We start from the raw sequence: 14,917 nt of genomic DNA, 5'->3' as shown, positions 1-14,917 counted from the left end.
GCTCCATGTGATTGACAGATGAGGACTGCCAATAGGAGCAGGGGGCGGCCTCAATATGATTGACATGTGGATGCAGCCAATGGGAGCAGGGGGCGGGCTCTCTGATGATCACCAATCGACGATGAGGGAATCTGTGCCCAAGTCCAGAGACTGAAAACATGGCGACGAAGGTAAAATAGAGACAGAGAGGGAGAGGGAGAGAGGGTGGGAGAGAGAGAGGGTGAGAGAGAGAGAGGGTGAGAGAGAGAGAGGGTGGGAGAGAGAGAGAGGGTGGGAGAGAGAGAGGGTGAGAGAGAGGGGGTGAGAGAGAGAGAGGGAGAGAGAGGGGGTGAGGGAGAGGGTGGATAGTGGGGGAGGGGTGGGTGGGTGAGGGTGGGGTAGGGTGGGAGGGGAGGATGAGAGGGTGGGTGAGAGGGGGAGGGTGAGGGAGAGAGAGGGAGGGGGGAGGGAGAGGTGGGGGGAGGGGAGGAGAGAGAGGGAGAGAGAGAGAGAGGGAGAGAGGAGAGAGAGAGAGAGAGAGAGATGGTGGGTGAGAGAGGGTGTAGTGGGGAGAGGGGTGAGGGAGGGTGGAGGGGTTACAAAGAACAAAGAAATGTACAGCACAGGAACAGGCCCTTCGGCCCTCCAAGCCCGTGCCGACCATACTGCCCGACTAACTACAATCTTCTACACTTCCGGGGTCCGTATCCTTCTATTCCTATCCTATTCATATATTTGTCAAGATGCCCCTTAAATGTCACTATCGTCCCTGCTTCCACTACCTCCTCCGGTAGCGAGTTCCAGGCACCCACTACCCTCTGCGTAAAAACTTGCCTCGTACATTTACTCTAAACCTTGCCCCTCTCACCTTAAACCTATGCCCCCTAGTAATTGACCCCGCTACCCCGGGTAAAAGCCTCTGACTATCCACTCTGTCTATGCCCCTCATAATTTTGTATACCTCTATCAGGTCGCCCCTCAACCTCCTTCGTTCCAGTGAGAACAAACCGAGTTTATTCAATCGCTCCTCATAGCTATTGCCCTCCATACCAGGCGACATTCTGGTAAATCTCTTCTGCACCCTCTCTAAAGCCTCCACATCCTTCTGGTAGTGTGGCGACCAGAATTGAACACTATACTCCAAGTGTGGCCTAACTAAGGTTCTATACAGCTGCAACATGACTGCCAATTCTTATACTCAATGCCCCGGCCAATGAAGGCAAGCAATGCCGTATGCCTTCTTGACTACCTTCTCCACATGTGTTGCCCTTTCAATGACCTGTGGACCTGTACTCCTAGATCTCTTTGACTTTCAATACTCTTGAGGGTTCTACCATTCACTGTATATTCCCTACCTTCTAAAATGCATTACCTCACATTTGTCCGGATTAAACTCCATCTGCCATCTCTCCGCCCAAGTCTCCAAACAATCTAAATCCTGCAGTATCCTCTGACAGTCCTCATCGCTATCCGCAATTCACCAACCTTTGTGTCGTCTTGCAAACTTACTAATCAGACCAGTTCCATTTTCCTCCAAATCATTTATATATACTACAAAGAGCAAAGGTCCCAGCACTGATCCCTGTGGAACACACTGGTCACAGCCCTCCAATTAGAAAAGCAATCCTTCCATTGCTACTCTCTGCCTTCTATGACCTAGCCAGTTCTGTATCCACCTTGCCAGCTCACCCCTGATCCCGTGGGACTTCACCTTTTGTACTAGTCTACCATGAGGGACCTTGTCAAAGGCCTTACTGAAGTCCATATAGACAACATCCACTGCCCTACCTGCATCAATCATCTTAGTGACCTCCTCGAAAAACTCCATCAAGTTAGTGAGACACGACCTTCCCTTCACAAAACCGTGCTGCCTCTCACTAATATGTCCATTTGCTTCCAAATGGGAGTAGATCCTGTCTCGAAGAATTCCTCTCCAGTAATTTCCTACCACTGAAGTAAGGCTCCCCGGCCTGTAGTTCCCAGGATTATCCTTGCTACCCTTCTTAAACAGAGGAACAACATTGGCTATTCTCCAGTCCTCCAGGACATCACCTGAGACAGTGAGGATCCAAAGATTTCTGTCAAGGCCTCGGCAATTTCCTCTCCAGCCTCCTTCAGTATTCTGGGGTAGATCCCATCAGGCCCTGGGGACTTATCTACCTTAATATTTTTTAAGACACCCAACACCTCGTCTTTTTGGATTCTCAATGTGACCCAGGCTATCTACACACCCTTCTCCAGACTCAACATCTACCAATTTCTTCTCTTTGGTGAATACTGATGCAAAGTATTCATTTAGTACCTCGCCCATTTCCTCTGGCTCCACACATAGATTCCCTTGCCTATCCTTCAGTGGGCCAACCTTTCCCTGGCTATCCTGTTGCTTTTTATGTACGTGTAAAAAGCCTTGGGATTTTCCTTAACCCTATTTGCCAATGACTTTTCGTGACCACTTCTAGCCCTCCTGACTCCTTGCTTAAGTTCCTTCCTACTTTCCTTTATATTCCACGCAGGCTTCGTCTGTTCCCAGCCTTTTAGCCCTGACAAATGCCTCCTTTTTCTTTTTGACGAGGCCGACAATATCTCTCGTTATCCAAGGTTCCTGAAAATTGCCGTATTTAATCTTTCTTCCTCACAGGAACATGCCGGTCCTGATTTCCTTTCAACTGACACTTGAAAGCCTCCCATATGTCAGATGTTGATTTGCCCTCAAACATCCGCCCCCAATCTATGTTATTCAGTTCCCGCCTAATATTGTTATAATTAGCCTTCCCCCAATTTAGCACATTCATCCTCGGGCCACTCTTATCCTTGTCCACCAGTACTTTAAAACTTACTGAATTGTGGTCACTGTTACCGAAATGCTCCCCTACTGAAACATCTACCACCTGGCCGGGCTCATTCCCCAATACCAGGTCCAGTACCGCCCCTTCCCTAGTTGGACTGTCTACATATTGTTTTAAAGAAGCCCTCCTGGATGCTCCTTACAAACTCCACCCCGTCTAAACCCCTGGCACTAAGTGAGTCCAGTCAATATTGGGGAAGTTGAAGTCTCCCATCACCACAACCCTGTTGCTTTTACTCTTTTCCAAAATCTGTCTACCTACTCTGCTCCTCTATCTCCCGCTGGCTGTTGGGAGGCCTGTAGTAAACCCCCAACATTGTGACTGCACCCTTCTTATTCCTGATCTCTACCCATATAGCCTCACTGCCTCTGAGGTGTCCTCCCGCAGTACAGCTGTGATATTCTCCCGAACCAGTAGCGCACTCCGCCTCCCCTTTTACATCCCCCTCTATCCCGCCTGAAACATCTAAATCCTGGAACGTTTAGCTGCCAATCCTGCCCTTCCCTCAACCAGGTCTCTGTAATGGCAACAACATCATAGTTCCAAGTACTAATCCCAGCTCTTAAGTTCATCTGCCTTACCCGTAATACTTCTTGCATTAAAACCTATGCACTTCAGGCCACCAGACCCGCTGTGTTCAGCAACTTCTCCCTGTCTGCTCTGCCTCAGAGCCCCACTGTCCCTATTCCCTAGTTCTCCCTCAATGCTCTCACCTTCTGACCTATTGCTCCCGTGCCCACCCCCCTGCCATACTAGTTTAAAACCCTCCCGTGTGACACTAGCAAACCTCGCGGCCAGGATATTTATGCCTCTCCGGTTTAGATGCAACCCGTCCTTCTCATACAGGTCACACCTGCCCCGGAAGAGCACCCAGTGGTCCAGATAACGGAAACCCTCCCTCTACACCAGCTGTTTAGCCACGTGTTTAGCTGCTCTATCTTCCTATTTCTAGCCTCACTGGCACGTGGCACAGGAGTAATCCCGAGATTACAACCCTCGAGGTCCTGTCTTTTAACTTTCTGCCTAGCTCCCTGAACTCCTGCTGCAGGACCTCATGCCCCTTCCTGCCTATGTCGTTAGTACCAATATGTACAACGACCTCTGCCTGTTTGCCCTCCCCCTTCAGGATGCCCTCTACCCGTTCGGAGACATCCCTGGACCATGGCACAGGGAGGCAACATACCATCCTGGAGTCTCTTTCACGTCCACAGAAGCGCCTATCTGTGCCCCTGACTATAGAGTCCCCTATTACTATTGCTCTTCCGCGCTTTGACCCTCCCTTCTGAACATCAGAGCCAGCCGTGGTGCCACTGCTCTGACTGCTGCTGTTTTCCCCTGATAGGCTATCCCCCCGACAGTATCCAAAGGGGTATACCTGTTCGAGAGGGGGACAACCACAGGGGATTCCTGCACTGACTACCTGCCCTTTCTGGTGGTCACCCATTTCTCTGCCTGCACCCTGGGTGTGACCACATTTACAGAACTGCGATCTATGACGCTTTCCGCCACCTGCATGTTCCTAAGTGCATCCAATTGCTGCTCCACCGAACCATGCGGTCTGTGAGGAGCTCCAGTTGGGTGCACTTTCTGCAGATGAAGCCATCCGGGACGCTGGAAGCCTCCAGGACCTGCCACATCTCACAGTCAGAGCACAGCACCCCTCTAACTGACATTGCGTCAATTAATTAAAATGGAAGAGGGTGGGTGGGGGCAGGGGGGGTGGGGGGAGCGGGGTTGGGAAGAGGGTGGGTGGAGGAGAGGGAGGGGGGGTGGGGGAGAGGGTGGGTGTGGGGGGGGCGGGGGGAGAGGGGGGGTGGGGGGAGCGGGGTTGGGAAGAGGGTGGGTGGAGGGAGAGGGTGGGTGTGGGGGGAGAGGTGGGGGAGTGGGTGGGGGTGGAGAGGGATGGTGGGTGGGGGAGAGGTGGGGGAGTGGGTGGGGGGGAGAGGGATGGTGGGTGGGGGAGAGGGGGGGAGGGAGAGAGGGAGGGCGGGGGTGTGGGAGGGGGAGATGGAGGGAAGGCGAGGGACAGGGGGGAGGGAGAGGGAGGGCGGGGGGTGGAAGAGGGGGTGAGAGTGAGGGAGGGCGGGTGATGGGGGTGGGTGGGTCGGGGGGAGGGCAGGTTGAGGGAGAGTGTGGGCGAGCGGGGGAGGTGGGGTAGCGAGAGGGGGAGGGTGGGGGAGAAGGGGAGGGTGGGGGAGAAGGGGGGGGGAGGGGGGGGAGAAGGGGGGGGAGGGGGGAGAAGGGGGGAGGGTGGGGGAGAAGCGGGGGAGGGGGGAGTGAGAGGGAGGGCGGGGGACACACACTCCCGCTCTGGTACGCGCACTCCCGCCTCTGGGACATCCCTCCGCGCACTGGGGGACTCCCCTCCGCGCACTGGGGGACTCCCCTCCGCGCACTGGGGGACACCCCTCCGCGCACTGGGGGACACCCCTCCGCGCACAGGGGGACACCCCTCCGCGCACTGGGGGACACCCCTCCGCGCACTGGGGGACACCCCTCCGCGCACTGGGGGACACCCCTCCGCGCACTGGGGGACACCCCTCCGCGCACTGGGGGACACCCCTCCGCGCACTGGGGGACACCCCTCCGCGCACTGGGGGACACCCCTCCGCGCACTGGGGGACACCCCTCCGCGCACTGGGGGACACCCCTCCGCGCACTGGGGGACACCCCTCCGCGCACTGGGGGACTCCCCTCCGCGCACTGGGGACACCCCTCCGCGCACTGGGGGACACCCCTCCGCGCACTGGGGGACACCCCTCCGCGCACTGGGACACCCCCCTCCGCGCACTGGGACACCCCCCTCCGCGCACTGGGACACCCCCCTCCGCGCACTGGGACACCCCCCTCCGCGCACTGGGACACCCCCTCCGCGCACTGGACACCCCCCTCCGCGCACTGGGACACCCCCCTCCGCGCACTGGGACACCCCCCTCCGCGCACTGGGACACCCCCTCCGCGCACTGGGACACCCCCTCCGCGCACTGGGACAACCCCCCTCCGCGCACTGGGGACACCCCCCTCCGCGCACTGGGACACCCCCCTCCGCGCACTGGGACACCCCCCTCCGCGCACTGGACACCCCCCTCCGCGCACTGGACACCCCCCCTCCGCGCACTGGGACACCCCCTCCGCGCACTGGGACACCCCCCTCCGCGCACTGGGACACCCCCCTCCGCGCACTGGGACACCCCCCTCCGCGCACTGGGACACCCCCCTCCGCGCACTGGGACACCCCCCTCCGCGCACTGGGACACCCCCCTCCGCGCACTGGGACACCCCCCTCCGCGCACTGGGACACCCCCCTCCGCGCACTGGGGGACCCCCCTCCGCGCACTGGGGGACCCCCCTCCGCGCACTGGGGGACCCCCTCCGCGCACTGGGGGACCCCCCTCCGCGCACTGGGGGACACCCTTCCGCGCACTGGGGGACCCCCCTCCGCGCACTGGGGGACCCCCCTCCGCGCACTGGGGGACCCCCCCTCCGCGCACTGGGGACACCCCTCCGCGCACTGGGGGACCCCCCTCCGCGCACTGGGGGACCCCCCTCCGCGCACTGGGGGACCCCCCTCCGCGCACTGGGGGACACCCCTCCGCGCACTGGGGGACACCCCTCCGCGCACTGGGACACCCCCCTCCGCGCACTGGGGGACCCCCCCTCCGCGCACTGGGGGACCCCCCTCCGCGCACTGGGGGACACCCCTCCGCGCACTGGGGGACACCCCTCCGCGCACTGGGACACTCACTCTCCCTCGCACAGTGGCAGAATCACATAGTCAGTCACTCCCTCCGCCGGAGAGTGATTCTGTGAGCGTGTGAACCCTGCCCGAGGGAGAAGATTGGCTTGGCCTGACACTCCGTCCGCCCTTTGTCCAGGTCGAGTGCAGCAGCGACAGTGAGGGTGAAGAGGTTGATGTGGTTGAATGTCCTCGTGTGGTCCGGAGCACTGGAATCAAAAGGCGCAAGATCCTCGACTGCAGGAACGTTGTCACGGTCCCCGTTTACTCTGGCAGGGTAAGCAACACCTTGCCTGACGTCACTGACGTGTGTGTCCCGACAGACCCCACCCCTTTCTCTCTGCGGGATCATCTCCGATCTGACCACTTGCCGGGTGTGTACCCCTTTGCGGGATCGACCTTTTCCATTCTGACTGCTTGTTGGGTTGTTCTGTCTCCGGCAGGTTAACCGGACTTTGAAGCTTTACCAGGAGTTCCCCGATGCTGTGGAGCGGGAGCTTCAGAGGCAGGCGACTGGGTCAGGTGAGAAGATTGTGGAGCCGCTGTCACCCCCCCCACCCCCCACCCCCCACCCCCCACCCCCATCCCCATCCCCCCCATTCCCAGCAAATATCAGGCAGCAGACACAAAACACTAACCGCTCTCTCTGAAATATTCCTGTGTCACCTCGGTTCACAATCCCTCCCTGACTCACAAATGCCTCAAGTCTATCTCCCTCTCAACCTGCTCTGCTCCGTGGAGAACATACCCAGCCTCCCCGGCAAGAACAAAAGGCCCTTAACGTGAGGGTCAGTACTGAGGGAGCGCCGCACTGTCGGAGGGTCAGTACTGAGGGAGCGCCGCACTGTCGGAGGGTCAGTACTGTGGGAGCGCCGCACTGTCGGAGGGTCAGTACTGAGGGAGCTCCGCACTGTTGGAGGGTCAGTACTGAGGGAGCGCCGCACTGTCGGAGGGTCAGTGCTGAGGGAGTGCCGCACTGTCGGAGGGTCAGTGCTGAGGGAGTGCCGCACTGTCGGAGGGTCAGTACTGAGGGAGAGTCGCACTGTCGGAGGGTCAGTACTGAGGGAGAGTCGCACTGTCGGAGGGTCAGTACTGAGGGAGCGCCAAACTGTAGGAGGGTCAGTACTAAGGGAGCACCACACTGTTGGAGGGTCTGTACTGAGGGAGCACCGCACTGTCGGAGGGTCAGTACTGAGGGAGCGCCGCACTGTCGGAGGGTCAGTACTGAGGGAGCTCCGCACTGTTGGAGGGTCAGTACTGAGGGAGCGCCGCACTGTCGGAGGGTCAGTACTGAGGGAGTGCCGCACTGTCAGAGGGTCAGTACTGAGGGAGCGCCGCACTGTCAGAGGGTCAGTACTGAGGGAGCGCCGCACTGTCGGAGGGTCAGTGCTGAGGGAGTGCCGCACTGTCGGAGGGTCAGTACTGAGGGAGAGTCGCACTGTCGGAGGGTCAGTACTGAGGGAGCGCCGCACTGTCAGAGGATCAGTACTGAGGGAGCGCTGCACTGTCCGAGGATCAGTGCTGAGGGAGCCCCGCACTGTCAGAGGGTCAGTACTGAGGGAGCGGCGCACTGTCGGAGTGTCAGTACTGAGGGAGCGTTGCACTGTCGGAGGGTCAGTACTGAGGGAGCACCGCACTGTCGGAGGGTCAGTACTGAGGGAGCCCCGCACTGTCGGAGGGTCAGTACTGAGGGAGCACCGCACTGTCAGTGGGGCAGTACTGAGGGAGCGCCGCACTGTCAGTGGGGCAGTACTGAGGGAGCGCCGCACTGTCGGAGGGGGAGTACTGAGGGACGCCGCACTGTTGGAGGGTCAGTGCTGAGGGAGCGCGCACTGTCAGAGGGTCAGTGCTGAGGGAGCACCGCACTGTCGGAGGGTCAGTACTGAGGGAGAGCCGCACTGTCAGAGGGTCAGTGCTGAGGGAGCGCCGCACTGTCAGAGGGTCAGTACTGAGGGAGCACCGCACTGTCAGTGGGGCAGTACTGAGGGAGCGCCGCACTGTCAGTGGGGCAGTACTGAGGGAGCGCCGCACTGTCGGAGGGGGAGTACTGAGGGAGCGCCGCACTGTTGGTGGGTCAGTGCTGAGGGAGCGCGCACTGTCAGAGGGTCAGTGCTGAGGGAGCACCGCACTGTCGGAGGGTCAGTACTGAGGGAGAGCCGCACTGTCAGAGGGTCAGTGCTGAGGGAGCGCCGCACTGTCAGAGGGTCAGTACTGAGGGAGCGCCGCACTGTCGGAGGGGGAGTACTGAGGGAGCGCCGCACTGTTGGAGGGTCAGTGCTGAGGGAGCCCCGCACTGTCAGAGGGTCAGTGCTGAGGGAGCGCGCACTATCAATGGGTCAGTGCTGAGGGAGCGCGCACTGTCAGAGGGTCAGTGCTGAGGGAGCACCGCACTGTCGGAGGGTCAGTACTGAGGGAGAGCTGCACTGTCAGAGGATCAGTGCTGAGGGAGCCCCGCACTGTCAGAGGGTCAGTCCTGAGGGAGTGCCTCACTGTCGGAGGGTCAGTACTGAGGGAGCGGCGCACTGTCGGAGGGTCAGTACTGAGGGAGCTCCGCACTGTTGGAGGGTCAGTACTGAGGGAGCGCCGCACTGTCGGAGGGTCAGTACTGAGGGAGTGCCGCACTGTCAGAGGGTCAGTACTGAGGGAGCACCGCACTGTCAGAGGGTCAGTACTGAGGGAGCGCCGCACTGTCGGAGGGTCAGTGCTGAGGGAGTGCCGCACTGTCGGAGGGTCAGTACTGAGGGAGCGCCGCACTGTCAGAGGATCAGTACTGAGGGAGCGCCGCACTGTCAGAGGGTCAGTACTGAGGGAGCGCAGCACTGTCGGAGGGGGAGTACTGAGGGAGCGCCGCACTGTTGGAGGGTCAGTGCTGAGGGAGCCCCGCACTGTCGGAGGGTCAGTGCTGAGGGAGAGCCGCACTGTCAGAGGGTCAGTGCTGAGGGAGCGCCGCACTGTCAGAGGTTCAGTACTGAGGGAGCGCCGCACTGTCGGAGGGGGAGTACTGAGGGAGCGCCGCACTGTTGGAGGGTCAGTGCTGAGGGAGCCCCGCACTGTCGGAGGGTCAGTGCTGAGGGAGCGCGCACTGTCAATGGGTCAGTGCTGAGGGAGCACCGCACTGTCGGAGGGTCAGTACTGAGGGAGAGCCGCACTGTCAGAGGATCAGTGCTGAGCGAGCCCCGCACTGTCAGAGGGTCAGTCCTGAGGGAGTGCCGCACTGTCGGAGGGTCAGTACTGAGGGAGCCCCGCACTGTCGGAGGATCAGTGCTGAGGGAGTGCCGCACTGTTGGAGGGTCAGTGCTGAGGGAGCCCCGCACTGTCGGAGGGTCAGTGCTGAGGGTGCGCGCACTGTCAGAGGGTCAGTACTGAAGGAGTGCCGCACTGTCGGAGGGTCAGTGCTGAGGGAGCACCGCACTGTCGGAGGGTCAGTGCTGAGGGAGCCCCGCACTGTCGGAGGGTCAGTGCTGAGGGAGCGCGCACTGTCAATGGGTCAGTGCTGAGGGAGCGCGCACTGTCAGAGGGTCAGTGCTGAGGGAGCACCGCACTGTCGGAGGGTCAGTACTGAGGGAGAGCCGCACTGTCAGAGGGTCAGTACTGAGGGAGTGCCGCACTGTCAGAGGATCAGTACTGAGGGAGCGCTGCACTGTCAGTGGGGCAGTACTGAGGGAGCGCCGCACTGTCAGTGGGGCAGTACTGAGGGAGCGCAGCACTGTCGGAAGGGGAGTACTGAGGGAGCGCCGCACTGTTGGAGGGTCAGTGCTGAGGGAGCGCCGCACTGTCAGAGGATCAGTGCTGAGGGAGCGCCGCACTGTCAGAGGGTCAGTACTGAGGGAGCGCCGCACTGTCAGAGGATCAGTGCTGAGGGAGTGCCGCACTGTTGGAGGGTCAGTACTGAGGGAGCGCCGCACTGTCAGAGGATCAGTGCTGAGGGAGTGCCGCACTGTTGGAGGGTCAGTACTGAGGGAACGCCGCACTGTCGGAGGATCGGGGGTGGGGGGGAGGAGAGATTGAATCGAGGAATCAGAAAGGTGCTCTGATGGAGTCAATGCGGAGATTCAATAAATTCACTCAAAATGGAGAGTTGGACGACTACTGAGGGGACAATTCACAGGATGGGGTGGGGCATGGGGGAGAGTGGGATCAATTGGACAGCTTTTCTTCTGTTCATTTAAGGGGTGTGGGTGTCGCTGGTTCGGGCAGCATTTGTTGCCTCTCCCTAGTTGCCCTTCAGAAGGAGATGGTGAGTTGCCTTCTTGAACCGCTGCAGTCCTTGAGGTGTAGGTACACCCACAGTGCAGTTAGGGAGGGAGTTCCAGGATGTTGCCCCAGCGACAGTGAAGGAACGGTGATATATTTCCCAGTCAGGATGGTGAATGACTGGGAGGGGAACCTCCTGGTGGTGGGGTTTCCAGGTATCTGCTGTCCTTGTCCTAGATGGTAGCAGTCGTGGGTTTGGAAGGTGCTGTCTAGGATCCTTGGTGAGTTACTGCAGTGCATCTTGTAGATGGTGCACACGGCTGCCACTGTTCATCGGTGATGGAGGGTTTGAATGTTTGTGGAAGGAGGGGCAATAAAGCGGGGCTGACAGTCATTGTTAATGTCTAAATGATTCAGTCTATCAGGTGTGATCTGGTTGTGTTAGGCAGACTAGGAGAGGAGAAGGGTTCTCCCAGCTGATTGTGCTCTCACAGGGGACATACTGCTGATATCTCTGTTTGACCACAGATTCAGAAGATGATCCGGATTCAGACAGTGAGTCGAAGAGTACTCCGGGCCGGAAGAGAAAGCGGAGGACTGCACAGCATTCCGACTCCGATGAGGACCAAGAATTGGATCTGAGCCTGTAAGTAGATCTCCCTCCACACTGTCCCCATCAAACACTCCCAGGACAGGTTACAGCACGGGGTTAGATACAGAGTAAAGCTCCCTCTACATTGTCCCCATCAAACACTCCCAGGACAGGTACAGCACGGGGTTAGATACAGAGTAAAGCTCCCTCTACAGTGTCCCCCATCAAACACTCCAGGACAGGTACAGCACGGGGTTAGATACAGAGGAAAGCTCCCTCTACACTGTCCCCATCAAACACTCCCAGGACAGGTACAGCACGGGGTTAGATACAGAGTAAAGTTCCCGCTACACTGTCCCCCATCAAACACTCCCAGGACAGGTACAGCACGGGGTTAGATACAGAGGAAAGCTCCCTCTACACTGTCCCCATCAAACACTCCCAGGACAGGTACAGCACGGGGTTAGATATAGAGTAAAGCTCCCACTACACTGTCCCCATCAAACACTCCCAGGACAGGTACAGCACGGGGTTAGATAAAGAGTAAAGCTCCCTCTACACTGTCCCCCATCACACTCCAAGGACAGGTACAGCACGGGGTTAGATACAGAGTAAAGCTCCCTCTACACTGTCCCCATCAAACACTCCCAGGACAGGTACAGCACGGGGTTAGATACAGAGTAAAGCTACCTCCACACTGTCCCCCATCAAACACTCCAGGACAGGTACAGCACGGGGTTAGATACAGAGTAAAGCTCCCTCTACACTGTCCCCATCAAACACTCCCAGGACAGGTACCGCACGGGGTTAGATGAAGGGTGAAGCTCTGAGCAAACGTCGCCTGTGAAGAGGTTTAATCCTGGACTGTGTTACTAAGCTCTGATACCTCTGTCATTTTGTCTCCATAGCTCCATTGGTCAGAGGGCCGGCTCCCCCTTCCCCACCCTCGTCACCAAGCACTCCTGCCCTGCAGACCAGCCGAGCCTGCAAAGTCATCAGGTAACTCACTCGATCATCGGTGCCCACTCCCGGACCCCATGCTTGTCGCTCCTGCTCGCTCCGTCTCGCTCCGTCTCCGTCTCCGTCTCGCTCCGTCTCCGTCTCGCTCCGTCTCCGTCTCGCTCCGTCTCCCGTCTCGCTCCGTCTCCTGCTCGCTCCGTCTCCGTCTCGCTCGGTCTCGCTCGGTCTCCTGCTCGCTCGGTCTCCTGCTCGCTCGGTCTCCTGCTCGCTCGGTCTCCTGCTCGCTCGGTCTCCTGCTCGCTCGGTCTCCTGCTCGCTCGGTCTCCTGCTCGCTCGGTCTCCTGCTCGCTCGGTCTCCTGCTCGCTCGGTCTCCTGCTCGCTCGGTCTCCTGCTCGCTCGGTCTCCTGCTCGCTCGGTCTCCTGCTCGCTCGGTCTCCTGCTCGCCTCCGTCTCCTGCTCGCTCCGTCTCCTGCTCGCTCCGTCTCCTGCTCGCTCCGTCTCCTGCTCGCTCCGTCTCCTGCTCGCTCCGTCTCCTGCTCGCTCCGTCTCCTGCTCGCTCCGTCTCCTGCTCGCTCCGTCTCCTGCTCGCTCCGTCTCCTGCCCGCACCGTCTCCGGCCCGCTCCGTCTCCGGCCCGGCCCACTCCGTCTCCGGCTCCCTCAGCACTGACCCTCCGACAGTGCGGCGCTCCCTCAGTACTGACCCTCCGACAGTGCGGCGCTCCCTCAGTACTGACCCTCCGACAGTGCGGCGCTCCCTCAGTACTGACCCTCCGACAGTGCGGCGCGCCCCTCAGTACTGACCCTCCGACAGTGCGGCGCTCCCTCAGTACTGACCCTCCGACTGTGAGGCGCTCCCTCAGTACTGACCCTCCGACAGTGCGGGGTTCCCTCTGCCCCCCGCGCGCGCCCTGTGCCCCCCGCGCGCGGCCCTGTGCCCCCCCGCGCGCGCCCTGTGCCCCCCCGCGCGCGCCCTGTGCCCCCCGCGCGCGCCCTGTGCCCCCCGCGCGCGCCCTGTGCCCCCCGCGCCGCGCCCTGTGCCCCCCCGCTGCGCTGCCCTGTGCCCCCCGCGCGCAGCCCTGTGCCCCCCGCGCGCGCCCTGTGCCCCCCCGCGCGCGCCCTGTGCCCCCCGCGCGCACCCTGTGCCCCCCGCGCGCGCCCTGTGCCCCCCGCGCGCGCCCTGTGCCCCCCGCGCGCGCCCTGTGCCCCCCCGCGCGCGCCCTGTGCCCCCCCGCGCGCCCGGTGCCCCCCACCGCGCGAGCCCGGTGCCCCCCGCACGAGCCCGGTGCCCCCCGCGCGAGCCCGGTGCCCCCCGCGCGCTGCCCGGTGCCCCCCCGCGCGCGCCCGGTGCCCCCCGCGCGCGCCCGGTGCCCCCCCCCGCGCGCCCGGTGCCCCCCGCGCGCGCCCCGGTGCCCCCCGCGCGCGCCCGGTGCCCCCCGCGCGCGCCCCTGTGCCCCCCGCCGCGCGCCCTGTGCCCCCCCGCGCGCGCCCTGTGCCCCCCGCGCGACTGCGCCCTGTGCCCCCCACGCGCGCCCCCCCCGCATGCGCGCCCTATGCCCCCGCGCGCGCCCCCCCGCGCGCGCCCTGTGCCCCCCGCGCGCGCCCTGTGCCCCCCGCGTGCGCCCTGTGCCCCCGCGCGCCCTGTGCCCCCGCGCGCGCCCTGTGCCCCCCGCGCGCGCCCTGTGCCCCCCGCGCGCGCCCTGTGCCCCCCGCGCGCGCGCCCTGTGCCCCCCGCGCGCGCCCTGTGCCCCCCGCGCGCAGCGCCCCCCGTGCGTGCCCTGTGGCCCCCGCGCGCGCCCCCCCCTCCGCGCCCCCCCCCGCGCGTGCTCCGTGCCCCCCCCCCCCGCGCGCCGCCCCCCCCTCCCGCGCGCGCCCCGCGCCCCCCCTGCGCGCCCCCCACTCGCGCTCTGCGCCCCCCCGCTCGCGCTCTGCGCCCCCCCGCTCGCGCTCTGCGCCCCCCCGCTCGCGCTCTGCGCCCCCCCGCTCGCGCTCTGCGCCCACCCCGCTCGCGCTCTGCGCCCCCCCGCACGCGCTCTGCGCCCCCCCGCTCGCTCTCTGCACCCCCCCGCTCGCGCTCTGTGCCCTCGCTCTCTGCGCCCCACCGCTCGCGCTCTGCGCCCCCCCCGCTCGCGCTGCGCGCCCCCCCCGCTCGCGCTGCGCGCCCCCCCCGCTCGCGCTGCGCGCCCCCCCGCTCGCGCTGCGCGCCCCCCCCGCTCGCGCTGCGCGCCCCCCCCGCTCGCGCTGCGCGCCCCCCCGCTCGCGCTCAGCGCCCCCCCGCTCGCGCTCAGCGCCCCCCCGCTCGCGCTCCGTGCCCCCCCTCTCGCGCTCCGTGCTCCCTCTCTCTCTCTCTCTCTGCCTCTCTCTCTTTCTTTCTGCTCTCTCTCTCTCTCTCTCTCTCTGCCTCTCTCTCTCCCAGTATTCAGTGGGATGAGTTGGATCTCTGGGATTCTCAGTCTCCCGTACTCCGTCATTTCCTGGTTCATGTGCTGTGGGTCTTCCTGCTTCTCAACCATTAAATTTATATCTCTCACCATCCTGTCTCTCTTTCACACCTCCCTCTCTCTGTTCCGGCTCCTTCTCTCTCCCCCCCACCACTCTCTCTCTCTCTCTC

At 62.3% G+C, this 14,917-nt stretch overlaps 1 protein-coding gene across 1 annotated transcript in view; it reads left to right on the top strand.

Annotated features, from left to right (window-relative positions):
- nfatc2ip (nuclear factor of activated T cells 2 interacting protein) overlaps window positions 1–14,917 on the top strand; it is a 38,847-nt gene continuing 23,930 nt past the window's right edge. The window contains 6 exon segments of the mRNA XM_072484164.1: window positions 1–170; window positions 6,701–6,838; window positions 7,005–7,083; window positions 11,284–11,401; window positions 12,256–12,280; window positions 12,282–12,346. Coding sequence (XP_072340265.1) covers window positions 159–170; window positions 6,701–6,838; window positions 7,005–7,083; window positions 11,284–11,401; window positions 12,256–12,280; window positions 12,282–12,346 — 437 coding nt within the window. The 5' untranslated portion in view covers window positions 1–158.

This window comes from Scyliorhinus torazame, chromosome 19 (genome assembly GCF_047496885.1).
Source record: "Scyliorhinus torazame isolate Kashiwa2021f chromosome 19, sScyTor2.1, whole genome shotgun sequence".
Lineage (NCBI taxonomy): Eukaryota > Metazoa > Chordata > Chondrichthyes > Carcharhiniformes > Scyliorhinidae > Scyliorhinus > Scyliorhinus torazame.
This window is presented reverse-complemented; position numbering and strand designations above follow the sequence as displayed.